Raw genomic sequence first — 21,119 nt, forward strand, 5'->3', positions numbered from 1 at the left:
GGAGGGCAGAAAAGGCCAGTGTCCGCTGAGCAATGATGCCCTTGCACTGGGGGCAGGAAACTGCCTAAAGTGACCCCAGGAAGACCCTCTGGGGAAGGGACATCAGCAGTCCAAGTCTCCGGGCCCAGTCCCTAGCTCTAGACTGGGTCTTGAGCCAGGGTTAGGGTCTCACTCAAAGGGGAGGTGGCAGGAGTTAGAAGCAGCGGTGGTGGTGAAAAGGGCCCCTTTAAGGACCAGCCCAGGAGACCCTTCTGACCTGCCCTTAAGGAGCCCAGTTGCTACTTCAGTCCAGGCCCCTATGACCCCATGTCAGGCTGAGTGGGCTCCTCTGCCCTTTGTGCGGGAACTTCCCACGGGGACTCCAGTCTCCTGCGCCCCCTCGAGTCCCTGGGCTACAGCCGGCCTCCTCTGTTGAACTGGATGCACCAGTGAGAGCTGGCAGTGCCTGGGCTAAGATGCGACTGGTCCTCATGTTGCATGAGGGGCTGCAGCTCCTGTTGCCGGGGGATGTCAGCGCTGCTCTCACTGCGAGAGCGGCCAGCCTTGGCCAGGCTCGGGGGAAAGGCGAAGCTCGGGCGCGGGTCAAGAGGGGCCTGGGGCTCTTCAGCAGCCAGCGGGCAGGGAGGCAGACGTGTCAGAGTTGGGGCCTGGGTGCAGGACGGGGATGCCAGGCTCTCCAGGGATGAGATGCTCTGGTTCCAGCCCATCTGCATGTCCACGGGCACAATCTTGGTGGTTTCCGAGGATACATAGACCACCAGGTCCCCCTGCCCACTCTTCCAGGGTAGCTCCTTCTCTGCACAGGTTGGAGACGGGGGGATGATACGTGGACTCGGACACACCTCAAGGCTCCCTGGGAAAAGAGAGTACACACACACTCAGTACCAACACAATGGGATTCTCAACTATACATTTTCATAACTAAAATCATTCCACAGTTGCCATATTACATCCATTTGTGTGATTATTTGATGAATGCCTTGCTGAAGGGAAGCTCCACAGCTGGTTTTGCTCTCCATTGTATCCCAGGCATCTAGCACAGGGCTGGGCACATCGTAGTTGCTCAACAAATACCCTTTGAAATAGGAAAGCAATGAGCCAGGCAGAAAAAAAGCCCCATCGGTAATCAGCTCTCACCCGACTTGCAGTCTCAGGAACCACATTCTGCCAAGCCCCATCCCAGGGTGAGATGGCAGCGAGGGTGAGGAAGATCTCAAGTCTCCAGCCAAAGGCTTTGCTGCTGGGAGCCCTGTCTGAGCACCCACCACAGCCCTCTGGTGGGACAGAGCCCAGGAGTGTGAGCTCATACAAACCTAATAGCAGACTAAAGCCGTGCCAAAAAAGAAAGTGCCAGAGCACAGAGGACATGAGCTGAAAATCCCAGAATGCTGGCAGCCAGGATGGAAGGCTCAGCCCCTGTAGGACAGGAAGTCTGAGGTTCTGAAAGAGGAAACCTGGGAAAGAGAAGCTCTCTGGCCAATGTCAAGCACAATGCCTTGCAGATCAGTATGTGTCTGCTCATTGATAAAGTCCTGAGCAGCCCAATAAACTAGACTAGATTGAGTATATTATAAAATGTACTGATACTGTGATTGAAAATAAAAATGCCTCCCTGGAGAGACCTGAAATATTAACTACCACAATGAAATTAAAACAACAAAAACTTTCAGTGTTCACCTTTGGACACTAGGGAACTAACTCATGGTCTGAAAACTGATAAACAAAAGGGAACAAATCAAGCATTTATCCATTATTTCCTGTATGAACTATATCTCAAAATAACTAAGTAATTGATGAAAGGAAGTTGCTTAATAATGCAGACCCCCAAAAAATAAATGTAGAATATCACCATTGTGCAACCCCCAGTGAAATGTTGGATTTGGTCATGATCATCAGTGGCTGCTAAGACCAGTCGATGAAAAGCTGACAGGGAACTTGATAATGCAGGGTTCAGGGTAACAGCATCTGAACCCAGTGGTCAATGTTAACTTCACAAAAAGACACCTGGATGGTATGGGCTTCCTGATGTGTTGCAATAGGAAGTACACCATTACCACCTATAAAATATTTTTACCAAAAATTTAAAACTGTAATCTGATCTAGATGTAATTACCAGTTTAGAGGAAATATAAGATAGCTAAGAAAATGAGACAGAGTCTAGACACACAAAGTTAGAGAAGTTGCGGGAGAACATACAGGAAGAAGGGGTCAAAGGGTGGCCAGGAACCACTCACTGAATGGAATAATTCCTTCTGTTTTTAAAGATTTTTACCAATAAAAATAAGTAAAGGAAATATAAGGAATAGCGAAACATACTAAATGACACTTTTTGGATACAATTAGCAAAATCCCGACAAGGAAAGACTATGGAACAAAACAACCAGGTTATTTCAATAAATACATTGCAAGGGGGGGAAAGTAGGTGGCAGAGGTTTGGGGGAACCTATAAAAACTTGACACCATTGACATGTTGGCACAGATCCTTCTCTGTTGTGGGGGCTGGCCTGTGCATTGTAGAATGTTTAGCACCACCCCTGGCCTCTACCCACTCAATGCAAGTCATCACAACCCAAAATGTGTCCAGACATTGCCAAATGTCTTCTAAAGGCAAAAATCTCTCCACCACCACCCCCTTGAGAACCATTGCTAAAGGTTAAAAAAGGCTTTTTGACTAAATGCAGTATGTGGGTCTTGTCTGGATTTTTATTTGAAGAAATCTGTAAAAAACAAATATTAAGACAATCAGGGAAATTTGAACATTAACTGGATATTTGACAACCACAATTTAAAGTTTTATAATTGTATTATGGTTGTATCTTTAAAGAAGAATCCTCATCTTTTAGTGATACGTGTTGGAGTGTTTATTGATGAAGTGATATATTGGATATCTGCTTCAAAAGAACCCATTCAGTCCAACCAGTGTGGCTCCGTGGTTGAGCATCAACCCATTAACCAGGAGGTCATAGTTCGATTCCTGGTCAGGGTACATGCCCAGGTTGCAGGCTTGATCCCCAGTGTGGGGCATGCAGGAGACAATTGATCAATGATTCTCTCTCATCACTGACGTTTCTATCTCTTTCCCCCTCTCCCTTCCTCTCTATGGAATCAATCAATATATATGTGTGTGTGTGTGTGTGTGTGTGTGTGTGTGTGTGTGTGTGTGTGTGTGTTTAAAAGAACTCAGTGAATAATGATGGTATAGATGAAATAAGATTGATTAGAAGTAGATAATTCTTGAAGCTGGGTAACAGATCAATGGGAGTTCATTTTACCATCCTATCTAATGTATATTTTGAAATTTTCTACAATAAAAAAAAACTTTTAAAGACACTTGAGGGTGCTTGAGTCAACTAGCAGTGATATTTATGAGTGGGTTCGTTCTCCACATACGGAAACAAGTAAATAGTGTTATTTAGCCACAACAGTCCCATTTCTATGAATTCGGGCTTCTACCTCTAGAAAGGCTGCCACCCACAACAGGGGCTCTACCTGAGGGCAGGTGTGCTGAGCATGGGTCACAACAGAGCCAGGTATTAGCTTGTCACCTCATGTTCCTCCCCAGACTACAAAGGGAGACAGCGTGGTAGTGAAAAGGCTGTGGGCTTTGGAGTCAAGTTCTGGACCTGCTGTGGGATACTGGACAAGTCCCAAGTCCTGGTTCTCTGAGCTGTTTCCCCTTCTTGGTCATTGTGAGGGTTGAATCAAATCATGTACGTCAGGTGTCTGATATGAAGGCGATGCTCAGTAAATGCAGGTTGGTGAATAAATGAGTGAAGGGGGAAAGGGAGTTGTCTGGAGTAGAGACCGTGAGTGAAAAGGGAGAAGCCAACTGCACAGCTCCAGCTTGCTCCAGAAGAGAGGGAGGCAGGGAGGAAGCCATTACCTGAGACCTTGCCCTCTTGCAGAACCTCACTGGTGGCCCGAGCCACAAAGATGATCCCCTCGTCGTCCTTCTCTGTCTCAGAACTGTCGCTCTCCTCCTCCTCCTCCTCAGACTCCACAGTTAAGATCACAGCAGCTGGATAGGGACAAGAGCTGAGTCGGGATGGCCAGCCCAGCAGCTGCCTCTTGGTACTGCACAAGCCAGTTCCTTCTCCCCCGAAGCAGAGCCCACAGCTGGCAGAGGCGCCTGCTTCTCCTCTGGCTGCTTCAGCACTGGCCTGGGGGTTGGGTGCTTGCAAGGAAGGGAAGCGGAGCTACAGATCCCAAGGAGGCAAACTGGGCAAGCAGAGTCCTCAGAGGAAGCCATCAGGGAAGTCACACTTTCTAGCTTTCCCATTGTATCCTCTCAGCCCCAGATCCCATCAATTGAAAACATGAGCATTTGACCTGGCTGGTATGGCTCAGTGGGTTGAGCATCATCCCGTGTACCAAGAGGTCCCAGGTTCGATTCCTATCTTTCTCTCCCTGCACAAGCCAGGGAGAGAAAGATAGGAATTTTATTAAAAATCAATAAAAACATATTTAAAAGAAAAAAACATGAGCATTTGGAGAGCTGGAAGGCCCATCAGTGTTCAGCTCATCCTGGTTTTGCAGATGAGACACTGGGCCCCAGGTTCCCCCCATCCTTCAAGGCTCAGACCAAGCTCTCCCCTTCTCTGTGACACCTTTTCCACGTCCTCAGGGCCTGTAACTTGTAGTTAGCTATCAGACACCTCCTGTCACAAATCCTAATAATAAAAGTCTAATATGCTAAGTGTCCGACCATTTGTTCAACTGTTCAACCAGTCACTATGATACGCACATCAGGACTGAGCAAGACTGCCCTGTTCACCCCCATTGGGGACTGGGCAAGCCAGGGCCGGACATGCCCTGGAGCCCTCCCGCAGTCCTTCTCTGGCCCCGATCATGCACCGTTGGGGTCCCTCGGCCTGGCCTGCACCCTCTCGGAATCTGGGACCCCTTGGGGGATGTCAGAGCTGATTTCAGCCTGATCCCCACAGGCCAGGCTGAGGGACCCCACTGGTGCACAAATGCATGCACCAGGCTTCTAGTTGTCTAATAACTGCTTTGAACACATCCAGCTTTAAAATCAAGTGTGCCCATCTAGTCCCTGAGGGGAAGCACCCCAGCTCTGGCACTGAATACAGCACAAAGTAGATCCTCCGGGATTCTGGCTGATGGGTCCCTGCCCTTTCCCTCCCCCTCCCATCCTCAGCCTCCCCCTCCCCCACTCCCTGCTTGCCTGTGTCCCGAAAGCCCAGGTCTCCAGGAGATTTCCCATTGGTAGCTGCAGTGTTAGCCACACCATTCTTCTAAGAAGCAAGAAAAAACCCTAAGCCTCTGGTCCTGGCTCCAACCCCAACCCTGTTGTCTTCCTGACACAGCAGGGGATGGGATCTGTGTCAATCCCAGTGGTTCCACCATCCCTGGGCCCCCCAGGCAAGTGTGGAGTCTGAGTAACCCATACCCCAGTCTGGGCTGAATTAGGGGCTTATGGAGTTGCCCCCTCCAAGGAATCTGCCTTTCTCCTGCTCGTTTCATTTCTGGTAGGAAGTCCTGCTGCCTCCAGCAGGTGACTGCATGGCCAACAGGCTGATCTCCCTCTGAAGGCCTCCTCACCTTGCCCTTTGGGGGCTCCAGGAAGATGCAAAAGGGAACCCAGACTGCTGCTGCCACTAAGTCCCTGAGTATTATGCAACTAAGGGTCTCCCTGGGCTGGACTCCAACACTTGGGGGGCTCAAAACTGCATGCGGTCAGTCTCCAGCCCCAAACAGAGGTCCCAAAGAAAGCACGTGCCTTCTTGCAGCCAGCCTTGCGGGGTCGTGGCTTGCTCTTGGCGAAGCAGATGTTGTGCTTGGTGGACTTGAAGGACTCCAGCCGCCGCTTCATGTTCTGCTGGAAGACCTCCTTGTCCTGCCGCTCCTGCGCGTCCTCCAAGATGAAGTGGCGGCTGCAGCTGGCTTTGTACTGGCAATGACAGCCCCACCCCGCCATGAGGCTGGGTGCCTTGGCCTCCCACAGGAATCCCAGGCCACAGCCCCATGGTCACCATAGGCCCTGCCAGCCCAGTTTTTCAAGAACAAAACAAAAGTATAATAGGAATCCAGCCAGTCTGTATCTTCAGTTCACTGGGGAAAAACTTTCCTTTACCCCAAAACCTAGTCCCCCAAGTCTGGTTTCCCCTCTCCACTACTGCCCTTCCCCAATTCTCTCTGATTTAAAGTGACCAGAAGCAGGGGGTTATTATGAGACCACGGGGGGGGGGGGGGTGGATACTTCTTTCTTTGCACCTCCAGTTATGAACCTGTCCACTTGCCTGGTTCACACGCCCCCTTCTGGCTACACAGGATTCTCTCTCCAGGTGGAACTCTCCAGCTCGCCATTCCTACAACCACCTCCAGGATACCTCGGGCAGCACTTTGAACTCCCCCATCTCTCTCCTGACACCCCAAACCCTCTCAATACAACAACCACCTGTGCCCAATTCAGGACTAATCCCATCAACTGCTCCTTCCAACTCTTTCTCATAAAAACCTGCCACACACGTGCCTAAGACTGCCTCCATCTCTACCCTTGGCTCTGGCAGTCTTCATTATCTAGTGGAAACCTCCCAAGTACTTCCACCATTCCGGAGCATCTTGCCTTGCCTCCCACTCCCAGTCTTCCCCTTTCCTATACCTCACATGTTCTGCTTCCCTGCACCAATTCTAAGAGCTCCCTGCAAGTCTCCCATCTGCCCTCCTCTACATACTCACCCAGAGGTGCCCCTCTCTCGGGAGGTAAAGGGAGGAGTCCTCGCTCTCCACCCCAGCCTCTGCTTTGCTCAGCTCACTCCTGGCTGCCTCCATCAGTTCCCTGCTCCTATTTCTCCCTCTCCTGCTTCTTCTATCCCTCCCTCACCACTGCCCCTTACCTCCTTGAAAAAAACCTTTCCATTGACTCCACTGCCTCCCATTTGCTGCCAGACTTTTTTACTTTGATTGACACTTTCCCTCATACCCATTATTCCCAGAAATACTACTTCAGGGTCTGCAACTCCCCAGTGCTACCTTCTACCTGGTCACCAGTGCCATGGCCCCTAGTTCAGCGCTGGCCTGACCTCTGTGCAGCAGCCAGTCCCACTTCTGCCCCAGGCGTCCAGGACACCATCTGCTACTCCCAGGGTTCCTTCTCTCTCCTCCTTTGCTGGCTCCCCCTTCTTTTCTTCCATGTGCATTCCTCACAGTGTTGTCCTTGGCCTTCCTCTCTCCCTTCTAAATACTCTCCCCAGCAAAGATATCCATTCCTTTCAGCTTCAGTTAGCCCGGTGATAGAGATCTGTGGTTCCCAAACACCAGCCATCAGACTAGCAGCATTTGAATCACCAGGGGGAGGTATTAAACACAGAGATTCTTGCCTGGCCGGTATGGCTCAGTGATTGAGGTTTGATTGAACCAGGAAGTCATGGTTCGATTCCTGGTCAGGGCACATGCTTGGGTTGCGGGCTTGATCCCCAGTAGGGGTATGCAAGAGGCAGCCAATCAATGATTTTCATTATTGATGTTTCTATTTCTCTCTCCCTTCCTCTCTGAAATCAATAAAAATATATATATTTTTAAAAATTTAAACACACAGTTTCTTTTTTTGCATTTCATACGACAGAATCAGAATCTGTAGGAGGTAAAGTCAGGAATGTGTATTCCAGCAAGCTCCCCAGGGGATTCTGATGTAGCCAGGTGAGGAAACCTGTGATAAAGAATGCTTCCAAATCTATCTCCAGCCCTTATCTCTCTCTTAAACTATAATCATAGATTTCTAACTGCATACGAGACACTCCTGTCTCTCCTTGATGATATTTCTGTGGAGAACATGAGGAATTATGTATTATATTATGGTATAACTAAGTGGATTCAGAACCGGTTGAGTAACCATACCCCAAAAATGCTTGATCCATGTCAGTTTGGAGGAAAGTCTTTAGTAGGATGCCACAGGGCTCTGTCCTCAGCTCTATCCTGTTCAACATTTTTATGTTGACTTGGATGAATACAGAGTTAACAGGTTAGCAAATTTTCATATGATGTGAATCTGAGCGGATATTTGGTGGCAGACATGGGATCCAAACGATGGAATGATGGGCTAAATCAAATAAGATGACATTTAACAGGGATAAGCACAATCTTACTCCAGTTTTGTTTTTTTTAAATTATGTAAGAACAGGTTGGACAGACCCCACTAACCAATCTTACACACACACATATCCATAGACAACAAATCATTATGTACATCCTGATGTGACACAGTAAGAAACACATAGCATACTTCTTGAATGTTCCTGGAATATGACCACACTTCTAGACTTAACTACCAGGAAGCATAGAGGAGGGAGGAACAAGTTAAAAACCACCACTGAAATATAATCAGCAATATCTGTAAAATGGAAAATTCTCTGAGACAAAGTATCTAGTTTCTTCAATCAATAAATAACAAGGAGATAAAAGGAGGGAGAAGGAAATATTATAGTTTTTTTTTTTTAAATAAAGAGACAAATTTACCAAATGCAGTGTGTGGACTTTATTTGGATCCTGATTTAAACAAACCATCTGGAAAAAGATATTTAGGAACACTGGATATTTGATGTGAGAAGGAATTATTGTTAACTGTTGTAAGTGATAATGGTAGTATGTTGTGTGTCTTTTAAGAGAGTTCTTGCACCTAGACACATACTGAAATATTTAGAGATGGTATATGATATGATATGATATGATATGATATGATATGATATGATATATGGAATTTGCTTTGCGACAAAGTGTGGATGGGGTTTGGGGATCCAGAATATAAGATTAAATTATGCATTGATAATTACTGGAGCTGGGTAATCGGTAAATGAGTTATTTTATTCTCTCTAGTTTTGTGGATGAGTGAAATTTTCCATTAGAAAAAAGTAAACAAGCCCGGCAGGCATGGCTCAGGGTTGAGCATTAGCTTGGTCCCTACAGACAGGCAGAGAGGGCGTGCCTGGTCAAGGCTTGATCCCCAGGAGACAGGGGTGTGCAAGAGGCAGCCAATCAATGATTCTCTCTCGTTATTGATGTTTCCATGTCTCTCCCTCTCCCTTCCTTTCTAAATATATATATTAAACAAAATAAGTTAGATGAGATAGGGTTAAACTCCCATTAACTGAAGAAGACACTGGGGGTTTGTCTGATTGTAAGGACAATATGGGGCCGCAGGGTGGTGAGCCAAAGCTGAAGGGATTCTGGGCTACAAGAAGAGAATGGCAAGTTCTAGAACTAGAAAGGTAAGAGAGGCTCCATGCCCTGCCACAGCTAATGGCAGCTAGAATTGCACCTTCCAGTGTGGGCCTGTTTCTAGGACCAGAGAAGACACAGCAGGAAGAAGAAATGCTGGCCTCAGGGCAGAAGGCCTGTGGAAGGGAACTGCCTGGAAACCTTTGAAAATATATTCTGCAGAGCTGCAGGGAGTTAAATCAGGACCAGTGGGAGCAAGTTAAAAGGAGGCCAATTCTGTCTCAATGGTAGAAACAGCCTTGACTGTTAAAACTGCCAGAGATGGTAACAGCGGGCTCCCCATTTCAGGAAAGTTCAAGGTAATGGCTTGCTGCCCCCTTGTGGGGATGTGATAGGTTCCCTCCAGGATGGGGATGGGCCTTTCTAGCCCCCGAACTTCACAAACAACCTGCACCTGACTAACTCACGTTACCTAAAATAGTGTCTGCCTTCCCCATGCTAAGCTGGTCCCGCAGGCCTTTTCAGCACTCCAGCTTCCGTCTGTGACTGACCCCATCCAGCCCTCTGTTCTCCATCTCCTTCTCTCCCCTCCAGGGCCAACCACCCAGTCCTATGCTCCTCTCCCTTCCCACCACCCAGCTCTAATCCCGTGTTGCACTCCAGCCTCCTGACTAACTCACTCAGCCTCTCAACTGGCTCACACAGCCTTTCAACTCACCCCCTCCTATTTGACCTGCATTCTGCTACCAGGGAAGACATCTTTAAACAGCGCTTGTATCAGACCAGCCCTTACTCAGAAAAGAAAAGCTGAAAGTTATTACTGACAAGACGAAGCCCCCACTCTTCAACTGGGCATCTATAACCCCCCACAGCTGGTGCCAACCGCCTCTTGAGCCTGCGATCAGGGCCTCCTCAGATCACCCTCACCCCCTCAGAACTCTTACTCCCTGGCTGCTCTCACCCTGCGGCGCGGCTTGTAGAGGCCTCCACAGAGCAGATGGTGCATCACAGCATCCTCACGGTCCCGGCCACTACGTACTGTGTCAATCACCTGCAGATCCAGACACGCTCCACTGCCACTCTCCCTCCTGCAAGAAGCAGGGAGCACGCATGCCGGGGAAGGGCCAGGAGGCACAGGGCAGGGGAAGGGCGGAAGCGGAGGTGCTCACACACTTTCCCAGAAGTGATTCAGAGAGAGGGCCCAAGGGAGAGGAGCTTGAGGAAGGGGAAACAGGCTCCGGGACTTACAGCAGGTTGGTGACAGAGGTCTCTGCCACAGAATTGCGGCTGGGCATCGAGGGCAGCGTGAGCCCAGTGGAGGATAAGACGTGGCCTCCCTGGAGGGACCAAGACAAAGGTCAGCGGACAATCAGATTGAGTGTGTCAGAGGGCAACAACAAAAATAACAATAGTTAACACATTCTGTTCTTTTGATGGTCAAGACTCAACTTTACCTAATGAATCCTCAAAACTCTGTGGCACGGGGCACTCTTATTTCCACTTTCTTACAGTTGAGGAAACTGAGGCTCAGAGAGTGTAAGTGACTTACCCAAGGTCACAAGCCTAGTGATAAGAATTGAACCACATTTGAGACGAGATAGGGTTGAACTATCAACCAGAGTTTAGCTGACTCCCACCTTTCTCTGCTGTCTGCCAGACTCTGAACGTCAGCATCAGGCCAGGCTGGTTCCTGCAGCTGCCACTCCACAAGACCATTGAGTCTGCTGTCAGTCACCCCTTCCCGCCTTGCCCTCCTGGCCACCTGCTCACCCACCACCGGTTGCAGACCCACCTGGTCCACGAAGCTGATGGCATCCCGGATGTTGAGTCTGTAGTATACATCCCAGATCTGGTCCCGGATGCGGTAGGCTGACCGCCGCATCAACAGCTGACTCAGGTACTTCTTGTCAAACTGCTCCCACCTACAGAGGATGCCAGGCCCGGCCCTGAGTGCCATTCCCATGGCCCGGCCAGCTGGCCCTTCCTCAAATGGGGCAGGGACGCTACCAGTGCTGGCCTGGCTCTCTTTGTATGGGCCTCAGTCAGGAAAAATCTTGAAGCTAGTCATTGCCCTTATGGAAGTTAATTGTGTTATGGGAAAAGCCTGCCACTAACTGAAGTTAGTACAAATAACTGTAAAACTGCAACCGTGACAAGAACTACAAAGAATAATTACTGAGAGTGATAAGGATTTGTCCTAGCAGAGAGGCCAGGGACAGCCTCCCTAAGGACTTGATGGCTGTGGTGAGATCTGAAGGATGAGCAGAGATTAAGCAGGTGAAAGGGAGGCGAGGAAATGTTCTAGTAGAGAGAACTACATGTGTAAACATCCCAGTGGCCAGGGTGGGAGGAACAGGGTGGGTCCTGAAGCTCTGAACCAGGATCCATGTAATTAACAGGCAGATGGTCAAAGACAGAACAGAGCACAATGAGGTGGAGTCCAGCAGGTGCCAGACCATGCAGGGCCAGGCAGGCCTCACTGGGGGGCCCTGTCTTATCCTGAGAGTACTGGGATGCCACTGGAGGGGTTCAGGCAGAGGTCACCCAGCCTGAGCCCGCTGTGTCCCTTCTCAGGAGTGTGGCACATCCCCCATGCTGCCCTGGCTGGTGGGGCTGCTGCTGCTGAAGGAGCCTCGGGGCAGCTCCCTCACCTGTCCCTCCAGTAGTGATAGCCATGGTGCCCCACAACGTCCTCCACTGCAGCCAGAATGTGGTCAAAAGTCTAGAAGGGGGGTGGGTAGGGGGACTGGATCAGGACTCTGCTCAAAATAGGAAAAGGGAGAGAGGGACAGGTGGAGGGATGGGGTTCTGGTACCCACGTGCTCATGCAGCTCCTGGTTCAGGGTAGGTTTGTGATGCTCACTCCTCTTCACTTTCAGCCACTTGACCAGTGGCTTGATGGTCAGGCCCTACAGACAGGCAGCAGGTGAGCCCTGTCCTACCTAGTTCCCTGATGTGCTTCTCTCCCCATAATTAGGCTTCAGCTTCTGTATCCTGACCTCAGTGCATTCAAGGTCTGGGAAGGAAGGCCCTTGTACCCGCAACAGGAAGAAGAGCCCCTATCCCAAAGGCTCCAAGCCTCCCCCAGGACCTGCCACGCCCTCTCCCAACCAATCTTGTGGACTCTCCCACCTGCACGATGACTGTGAAGAAGACCACCACAATAGTAGTGGCCACAAAGTAGTCCTTGGCAGGGACCTTGGTCTTGTCCAGTAGGATGACGAGAGCGAAGGCCACAGCCCCCCGCAGGCCCCCATAGGACATCACCACCTGGTCAATCTTGTCCAGAGGGACCAGCCGGAACTGATTCAGCACCCACGTCTGCAGGACTACACCTACAGCAGGAGGGAGGCCCGTAGGAGCAGGGGATTGGGAGTGGAGCGCACTGGCAGTGGATGGCACCAAGTATCTGGGCTAAGGTCTGACAGAGGGGCTGGGAGGGGATAGTAACAAGGGAAGGCTTAGGAATTTACAAGGATGTGGACTCAGATTGGGAGATGAGCTGGGGCAGGGGCAGGAAGGAGAGTGGGAATGCAATACCGAGGGCTCGGAAGAATAGGATGAAGAAGAGAGTGCCCAGCACCAGCCCGGAGTCCCAGGCCCACTTAGAAGAGTCCACAGCTGAGATGCCAAGCAGCATGAAGATGACCGTCTCAGCGCAGCTGGCTAGAGTCTTCATTGTGTATTTGACAGTTGTGCGTGACTTATGGGAGATGTTGGCCTCCACATACTTCTTACAGCCCAAGCCACACATAGTCACCCTGGGAGAAGAATGGAGAGACAAGGCAAGTGAGAAGGGGTCTCAGGAGGCACAGTTCTGGGGTCTGAACATGCTACAGGAGAGGGTGTGGCCCATCACAGGATGTCACACTCTCCGCCCAGGAGGCATGGAGACCATCCAAGAATAGCTAGAGGTGGTCCTAGGATAAGGGTTCATATCTCCAGGCTTCCTGCTCAGTGCCTCTTAAAGGGGTAGGTAGGAGAAACATACTCTGAATAGCACACTTTCTGAGGCACCTTGGGGACTGCTGTGGCCACCCCAGCCAGTGGCACCAGGCCTTGAAGCCAATTCCACCTCAGCCCACACCCCACAGAGCACTTCAAGCGAGGAAGATTGGATTTTGGGGTCCCCAGGAAAGTTCTGGACACAGATCCTAGAACGTTACCTGAGGTTTATTGTCTCCCAAGGGGAGTTTGAGGCTCCCACTACCACAGGGGCTGAGGGGAACCGATGGACTCCTCAGGGCCCTGCATCTGTCCATATAAGGGCCAACCATCTCCAGTGCCCCCTCCCAGCTGCCTGCCTGCAAGTTCCCCAGGACTCACGCAAGAATGGCGGAGAGGGAGGCCATTTCAGCAGTGAGGTAGGCTGCATAGGCGAGGAGGAAGACCAGCAGTGGCTCGATGATGCGGACCCGCTTGGTGAAGCGTGTAGTCAGGGCCAGGAGGAAGGCAAAGACTAAGCCCACGGCTGCCCCGCCCAGACTGACCACAAACAGGGAGGCTGGGGGAGGAGTGGGTTGTCAGCATGACCCCTGGACCAAACCCGGGCTGACAAGACTTCTGCCTGGCAGGGAGTGGAGGAGGATGCCCACTGCACTCCCCGGGGAGCAGGATCCCAAGAAAGACCCTCCTTCTTAGGTTTTCAGGGCCCATTTCTCCTTAAAGGAGGGAAGGGAATGAGGCGGCCTGAAAAGCCTCCTCTGCCCTGATGCAGTGGGGACAGGAATGCAGCAACCCAGGGGAGGCAGACCTGCAGTGCCAGCTGAAAGTGGGGAGATACTGACCGACTCCCTTCAAGTAGTCAGTGGCCTGCACGTTGGCAGAGCCCATCTCCACAAAGGAGTTGCAGACCTTGTACAGCACCTGAGTGAGAAAAGGAGAGTCAGGAACGAGGGGGAGGCAGCAATTGGGACTGCTGGGAGAAGGGGAGCGCTAAGACTGCATTTCTTCCCCAGGGGATCTGGGGTGGGGGGAGGGTCTGAGCCTGCTCATACACCCAACCACTCAGAGCTGGGGGGAGGGCCTGGGATCAGGAATGGCAGCCAGCTGAGCACTCTCACCACGGTGACTGCATCATTGAGCAGGGACTCGCCAAAGACGATGATAAAGAGAGTCTCGTTGACATGCACCTCCTCAAAGACAGCCAGCACAGCCACGGGGTCCACTGCTGAGATGAGGCTCCCGAACAGCAGGAAGTCCAGCAAGCCAGCCTGCACTCTAGGGGCTTTCAAGGGACAGATGGGGGGCAGTAATTGGTGATGTACTGAGTCTCCTACTGCATTCCCTGTGACAAGCCCAAACTCCACCCCAGTGTTAAAACAAGGACACCGAGAGAGGGCCTGGGATGATAGAGAGCATCAGCCTGCTAATCAAGAGACTTAAGCCTAAGGCCTGGTGTTGCCACTCACCAGCTCTGTGATGTTGGCACTGTCATTGTCACATGACCTCTTAGCCATGCCTCCTCCTGTGCCTACCTCACAAGACTGCTGCAAAAATCAACCTGGGAGACGGGCTAAGAAAGCTCTGTGTAACCTGAAAAGCTGAAGTGGCACTGACAATAAACACTGCAGCAGCAGTAATCATAACCACCAGCAGGTGGAAACTGGCTGCTGCTGACTGGCTTTATTAGGGAGAACAAAAGAGCGTGCTTTCCCCCACACCTTGGTTCTCAGCCCAAGGGGTGCGACCCTCCCAATTCCCAGCAGGAGGGAGAGAGGCTCTCCATCTATGAGGGCTGAATGTGAAAAGCACCACAGGTGAGACTTGAACATGTCAAGTCTCTGTGAGCCTCAGTTTCCTCATGTATCTATTGGGAATAATAACAGTATTTTTCCCCACAAAGTTCTTCATTTAGCCAGTGCCTAATGCATTAAAAGTACCCTATTATTAGGATTACTATTAATATCACGGTCTCATGTCCTCTCTTCCCTACAGCTCAGGGAGTTCACTGACCCATTAGGAAAACCAGGATGGAGTCCTCAAGTGAAAATTGCAAACTTTTCCTTGCACCTTGGAAGAAGGCTGAATTACCAACATTCAGAATTGAATGAATTTGGGGGAGGGGCGCAGGAAATGAGGAAGAAGGGGAGCAGGTCACAGCAGCCTGAATGCAAAGAGCCTCAGTAAAATGGACCTCTCCTGCTAATCTTGGACCTGATATTAAATAAGTTTAAGGGCCTCTATTTCTTCATCCGTTAAATGGGATAAATTATACCTCAACAGGGCTGCTATAATGAGTCAGTGGGATAAATAAAGAGAACACCCAGTGTAGTGTCTTGCATTTTGTGAATGTATACTATGTATTTATTAAAAATAATAAAGTGAGTCAGGATGGTAGGCCCTCAAAGAAATGGTGAGCTGTGCCTCAGGGGAGCAGGGCTGGCAAGTGGCAGAATGGTAACAGGGTAGGAGGCAGCAGGGTAGGAGACACAGGCTTCCCAGCCATGGCAGCCCACACACAGCTGGGAGTCAGGTCCCTGATTATCTGTCATGTTGTAGGAGCCCAGATTCAACTGGCAAAGACCTAAATGAAGGCTTGAGGGCCCATCTGGAGCAATGCCTTCCCCAGAGGATCTGGGGTGGGGGGAGGGTCTGAGCCTGCTCATACACCCAACTAGTCAGAGCGGGAGGTAGGAGGGACCCAAGATGGAGCCTTCCGGTATGGCTCTTGCCAACATGGGATCTCCAAAGCTGGAGGAGAAAAGAGTTGGGTGATGAGTCTGGCAAAACCTCCCTCTGCCAGCTCAGGTCTTAGAGTTACTCACCCACAAGTCCAGCCTGCTGCAGGCCCCAGAGGGCAGCACCTGTTGTGAAGGCATTCCAGAGTGTGCCCACCACGGCATAGGTGAGGATGGCACCTAAGTTGTCAAAGAGCAGCCGGCTTGGCATGAAATAGCCTGAGTCTAGCACGATAGGAGGCAGAAGGAAAAGGAAGAAGGTGCCTGGCTCCAGCTGGTACTCAGCTTTCTTGGCCACAGCCAAGACAATGCCTCCAAGCACCAGTCCCAGCAAAATCAGCAGACAGCTCTCAGGGACCACAGACGTCACCTTCCGAGACAAGTGAAACACTGCAATGCAAGAAGAGGGCCAGAAGTTTCAGCTCACAGAACACACACACACACACACACACACACACTGGCCTATAACCTCCCAGTCTTAGAAGGTTATCCAAGGTCAGGACCCCTGACCCTGGGACCAAGGAAGGAGAAAAGAAATGCAGGACTCCTAGAATCTCCAACCTTCCAGGGCTACAAAAGTTGTCTATTTCTTGGTGCTGCTACCATGGTAACCTACACCATTGCTTGCTTTTTCCATTTCCAGAAATTCCCCCTCCTCTCTACTTCATATTCAGGGGACCTCACCTTTCTCTGATTTCCCTTATTCGTCACCATTATTTGAACCTCAGCAAATGCTACTCAATATACTTTTATGTATAACATAGGTGTAAAAATCAGGGCCTCTGGAGCCAGGCTGCTTGGTCCAAAGCCTGGCTCCTGGATTTACTAGTTCTGTGACTTTGGAGCAAATAACTTCACTTCTATGACTTTCAGTTTTCTCAAGAATAAAATGGGAATAAAAACAGTAATGATATCATAGAACTGTTGTGAGGTTTAAATAAGACAATCTACTCAAAAGTATTTGGCCCAGTCCTTTATAGTAAGCACTCAATAAATGTTACCTATTATTATATTACTGTGTCCTGTCTCCCTAACTAGACCATAATGAATATTATACCTCCTAGGAGCACAATGCTAGTCCAATGTGCTTTTCATTAAAAGGCTCACCAAGGACTCAGTACTTTAAAATGTATTGGGTTTAGCCCTGGACGGTTTGGCTCAATGGATAGAGCTTCGGCCTGTGGACTGAAGGGTCCCGGGTTCGATTCCGGTCAAAGGCACATGCCCAGGTAGTGGGCTCGAGGCAGCCAATCAATGATTCTCTCTCATCATTGATGTTTCAATCTCTCTCTCTCTCTCTCCCTTCCTCTCTCTGAAATCAATAAAAATATATATTTTTTAAAAAGCATTGGGTTTAACAATCAGAAGATCTCTAATTCTTCTGTCTCTATCACTTTCTAATTGTGTGATCTCAAGCATATTATTTAATTTATCTGAACTTCAATTTCTTCTCCAATAATATGGGGGAAATACCCATTACACAGGGTGAGGATAAAATGATATAGTGGGAAATGTGCCTAGTAGGATGTTGGATAAATAGCTGATTCTCAAATGTTAATTAAATATGGCTCTGGGGCAAAATAATAACAGATCTGTCTCTAGGAAAAGAGAAGGTGGTATGAAATGGGTTTCTAACATTATTTCCACTTCTACCTTTGCCTCTAAAATAAGTTCTTCCGGCTTCCTCTTGGTCCCTGAGGCCACGAGTGAACACCTCTGTCCAGGCAATCCCTTGGGGTGGTGGGTAGTGGGGTAGGCCTCCATGTTAGCCTGTGTGAGATTCAATGCCAAGACAGTGCCCTTTGGAAGCCCCTCCCCCAAAGGACCTAGGACAGTGCCTGGCACATAGTGGGATCTACATAAAGATTTGTTGAGCCTGGCCGGTGTGGCTCAGGTGTTGAACATCAACCCAGGAACCAAGAGGTCACTAGTTCAATTCTGGTCAGGGCACATGCTAGGGTTGCAAGCTCAATCCTCAGTAAGGGGCTTGCAGGAGGCAGCTGATGGATGATGTTCCTCTCTCACTGATGTTTCTATCTCTCTATCCCTCTCCCTTTCTCTCTCTACCAAAAAAAAAAAAAGCAATAAAGCATATTTTTAAAAAAGATTTGTTGAATAAAAGGGGCGGGGGGGACCTCCTAGCAATGAAGCTGGAGGAGGATATCCCAGAACATTCTGATATTCTGCCTATCTTTCTCCTCCTTGCTTTTTTTTTTTTTTTTACTGATGCAAAGGAGGCTCTCTTCTCCTACCTCCAGAGGAGGTGTCATCCAATCTAGGAAAAGCACTATGATTCTATGATTTATGGGGGAAACTACAGTCATTGCTATAAGCCTAAGTAAGACAGGAACTCTCCTACAGCTCACAAACTTCTCAGCAAACCCAATTCTTGGCTCCCAAATCTGAGGCTCCTCTCGCCTTGCTCTCCTTGCTGCCAGGCCCTAAGCTAAGTTCAGTCATAGATCTCCCACAGACTACCTTTGGTTCCCCCCTCTCCTCTCCTCTAGGAACCCTATTCCATTCTCATCTCCAGAGCATGCATCAACCCCAGCAATTCAATACCCATCACCAAAGCCTGTCCTCTGACAGAACTAGGCTCCCTGACAGCATTTAAAGCCCCATTCTCCATTATCAATGGGCTGCCACAGCAGAGTGGAGAGTTCTTCAGTTCCTGCTCAGCCTCCCTCCTCTCAGCAGTGTCCCTGGGGGAGGAGGGGGCAAATTCGAGTCTATGTGATTCCTACATGTACTGGTGAGATTGGAGTACAGACTGTGCCAGCATAGACGGGGAGTGAGTAGCAACACAGCTATAATTAGTCACCCCCACAGCAGAGTCTGAACAACAGGGAAAGGGAGGAGGGTCTCTGGTGGGAGGAGGGCCCACTGGCTGCTCAGAAGTAGGGAGGAGGGGACAGAGGCTAGGAAAGCTGCACTGTTCAAGGAAAGGATTCTGAAGCATAACCTTCAGTGTTGTGTAGACTGAAGGAGGTCGGGGGTATGAAAGCATCTAGTGCTGGCAGCACAGAGTAAGGCCCCAATAAATGGAAGTTTCTTATGCCCTGAAGTGGGAAGAGACTGCAGACCTGAACTTGAAGGGCTGGGGTGGGGTCCCACAGCTAGGCACAAGAAGGAGACATCTTTAGGGGACTAGAGGAAAAGTGACAGTTTAGTATCCCGAAAGAGTGGGACACTTGGACCTGGTCTCCAGGGAAAACTGTTCTTCGGGACCAGGATGCCTGGGTTTCCCCCAAGAACACCATCCCCTCAATGTCCCCTCACGTCCTCACCACTGCCAGGGGTTTCTGGGTGGCTGGGGATTGGTGGAGAAGCGAGACCTAAGGGCTTATTGCAAGGGAAAGAGGGGAGCAGAGAGGGCAAAGGAGTGTAGGGATGGGGACGTAGAGAGCTAGGGCAACCCCTGGAAAAGGCAAATCCTCAGAGCTCCCACGCGAGGAGAAGGGGAGGAGGGAAACCCTCAAGAGGCAACGCAGGAACTCTGTGAGAGCCCGGATTGTGGAATCACAACCCAAGTCCCAGCCCTGTGCCAGAAGGCGGCCCTGATTTGGGAACTAGGGGTTGGGGGCGGGTCCGCTGCCGGCCGGCACTCGGACATACGCACTCACCGATTTTGGCCAGGCTGGCCACCAGGATCCACAGGGCTACCAGGTAGGGGGCCTCCACTTCGTGCCACTGCCAGCGGAAGAGCACCAACCCTGGGAGGGGCTCGCCCGGAGACCCTGGCTCCTGGGTGGGTTCTTCGGTCGCTGCCGCCCCCACCAGGGGCAGCCCTAGCAGCGCGGCGCGCAGCATCCTGCCGCCCGCCTAGTCGCCCTCCCGGCCCCGCGCGGCAGCCGGCCCCGCGTCGCCGCCGCCGCCGCCTACCGGCCGCCCCCGCGTCACAGGCACGTGGGACGCGCTCCCCCCAATCCCGGATCTGATACCCCCAAGCCAGGTCCGGACTCTGAGATCCTGTCCCGGGCGTCCCGTCCGTACTCAGGCTCCCCGGCTCCTTCCGTCTAGACCAGTCTCAGCTCTGGAAATTCTCCAGTGCAGCCCTCCCCCAGGTCCCGCAACCTATCCCTTTCAACCCGCCTCCCCAAAACCTTCCCCCGCTCGGATTCGCGCTGTGAGCGACCACAGCACTCCCGAGTCACCTGCTCGTCCCACCCACGGGAGGTGGCAGCCCGCCGCGGTAGGGCCAGGGGGCCGAGATCCAGACAAAAGGGGCGGGTCTCCAAGGCGAGTCCCACCCGGCGGCGAGCCGCTGGCCCCTGGTACCAAGGCCACGGCCGCGGCCGCAGCCGCTGCCGGCGCCTTCCGCGCCGCCCAGCAGAGCCAGGGACCCCCTTTGGGCCCCAGACCAGAGCTGCGCACGCGCACTGGGCGCTCCCAGAAAGCCGTGATGGACAGCGCTGTCCCCAACGTCCCCGGAAAACCCAAGGCCCAGACTGGGCGCGGCTCATTCCGGGCTGAGGAGGAGGCCATTCCCCTCATCTCCCAAACCGAGGGGCACCGTTCCTCTTCATGTCCTTCGAACTACCGGGAACTCTTCTCACCTTTTCCGTGAAACAAGAGGACACATCTCCTTCCCCTAAACTATGGAAAACACAGACTACCAATTCCCCTCAAACTAAGAGGGATCCACCCAACTTTTCCCCCCAAATCTGAGGGGCATTGGGCTTATCTCGTCCCAAACTGAGGAGGACCGTCTCCACTTGGCATTCAAGCGGAGGGGCGCCCATCCCACTTCTTCTCCAAAACTGAGGGAAGCGTGTTTTCCCTCCCTCCTCAACCTGTGTCACCCCATCCTTTCCCCAGAACTGCGGAGCACCGCTCCCTCTTCTCCCCGCAACTAAAGGGAAATGATCCCACCTCTTCCTTCAAACTGAGTGGAATTTATTCTCTCTTCTTGCTCCAAACTGAAAGGGATCCATCTCCCTGCTTCCCCAAACGAGAGGATCCCATCCACTTCATTCCTCAAACGAAAGGAGTCCGGACCATCTCATCCCTAAACTGAGGGAGACCAGGCTAGCCACTCTCTGAGGAAATGTCCGCCCACCTGCCCTACCAACCCCTCCAAGGAGCGCCGCCTCACTGCTCCACGCCCAAAGAAAGCCTTCCGGCCCCCAGCGCGCTCTCCGAGGCGGGGCGCGAGCTCGGGCTTTCCCGCCCGCCGCGCCGGAGAACTAACGGGATTAAGATCGCGTCCTCTGAGTGGCTCGCCGCAAGCCCCGCCTCCGGCAGTGGTTGCCCCCGCCCCCGCGC

At 51.2% G+C, this 21,119-nt stretch overlaps 1 protein-coding gene across 4 annotated transcripts; it reads right to left on the reverse strand.

Moving 5' to 3' along the window:
* Window positions 1-386: 386 nt before the first annotated feature.
* Window positions 387-21,030, reverse strand: SLC9A5 (solute carrier family 9 member A5). 4 transcript variants are annotated; one of them, XM_079800346.1, is made up of 18 exons: window positions 20,950-21,030; window positions 20,727-20,867; window positions 19,478-20,450; window positions 15,942-16,244; window positions 14,238-14,401; window positions 13,962-14,040; window positions 13,501-13,678; window positions 12,715-12,935; window positions 12,307-12,509; window positions 11,994-12,083; window positions 11,826-11,896; window positions 10,967-11,096; window positions 10,423-10,511; window positions 10,136-10,262; window positions 5,741-5,911; window positions 5,186-5,255; window positions 3,884-4,018; window positions 387-853 (listed from the first exon to the last, which is right to left on the reverse strand). In XM_079800346.1, the coding sequence occupies exons 3-18, from the start codon at window positions 19,662-19,664 to the stop codon at window positions 393-395; spliced, it is 2,679 nt and encodes an 892-aa protein (XP_079656472.1). In that variant the 5' UTR covers window positions 19,665-20,450; window positions 20,727-20,867; window positions 20,950-21,030; the 3' UTR covers window positions 387-392. The 4 variants fall into 4 exon arrangements, with proteins under 4 accessions (XP_079656472.1, XP_079656473.1, XP_079656474.1 ...); XM_079800347.1 differs by lacking the exons at window positions 20,727-20,867; window positions 20,950-21,030 and having other exon boundaries at window positions 5,186-5,252; window positions 19,478-20,693; XM_079800348.1 differs by lacking the exons at window positions 14,238-14,401; window positions 15,942-16,244; window positions 19,478-20,450; window positions 20,727-20,867; window positions 20,950-21,030 and having other exon boundaries at window positions 13,501-13,592; window positions 13,962-14,039.
* Window positions 21,031-21,119: the final 89 nt, after the last annotated feature.

Source organism: Cnephaeus nilssonii (assembly GCF_951640355.1).
Source record: "Cnephaeus nilssonii genome assembly, chromosome: 20".
NCBI lineage: Eukaryota > Metazoa > Chordata > Mammalia > Chiroptera > Vespertilionidae > Cnephaeus > Cnephaeus nilssonii.

What these genes read in the sequence shown, in the direction of transcription:
- SLC9A5 (XM_079800346.1), bottom strand. Translation starts at nt 19,664, where the DNA reads ATGCTGCGCGCCGCGCTGCTAGGGCTGCCCCTGGTGGGGGCGGCAGCG. An exon ending in CCATCAGCTTCGTGGACCAG is followed by an intron (nt 10,512 to 10,966) that starts GTGGGTCTGCAA and finishes TGGTCCCTCCAG; the next exon opens with GGAGGCCACGTCTTATCCTC. An exon ending in GCAAGGCTGGCTGCAAGAAG is followed by an intron (nt 5,256 to 5,740) that starts GCACGTGCTTTC and finishes CTTGCTTCTTAG; the next exon opens with AAGAATGGTGTGGCTAACAC.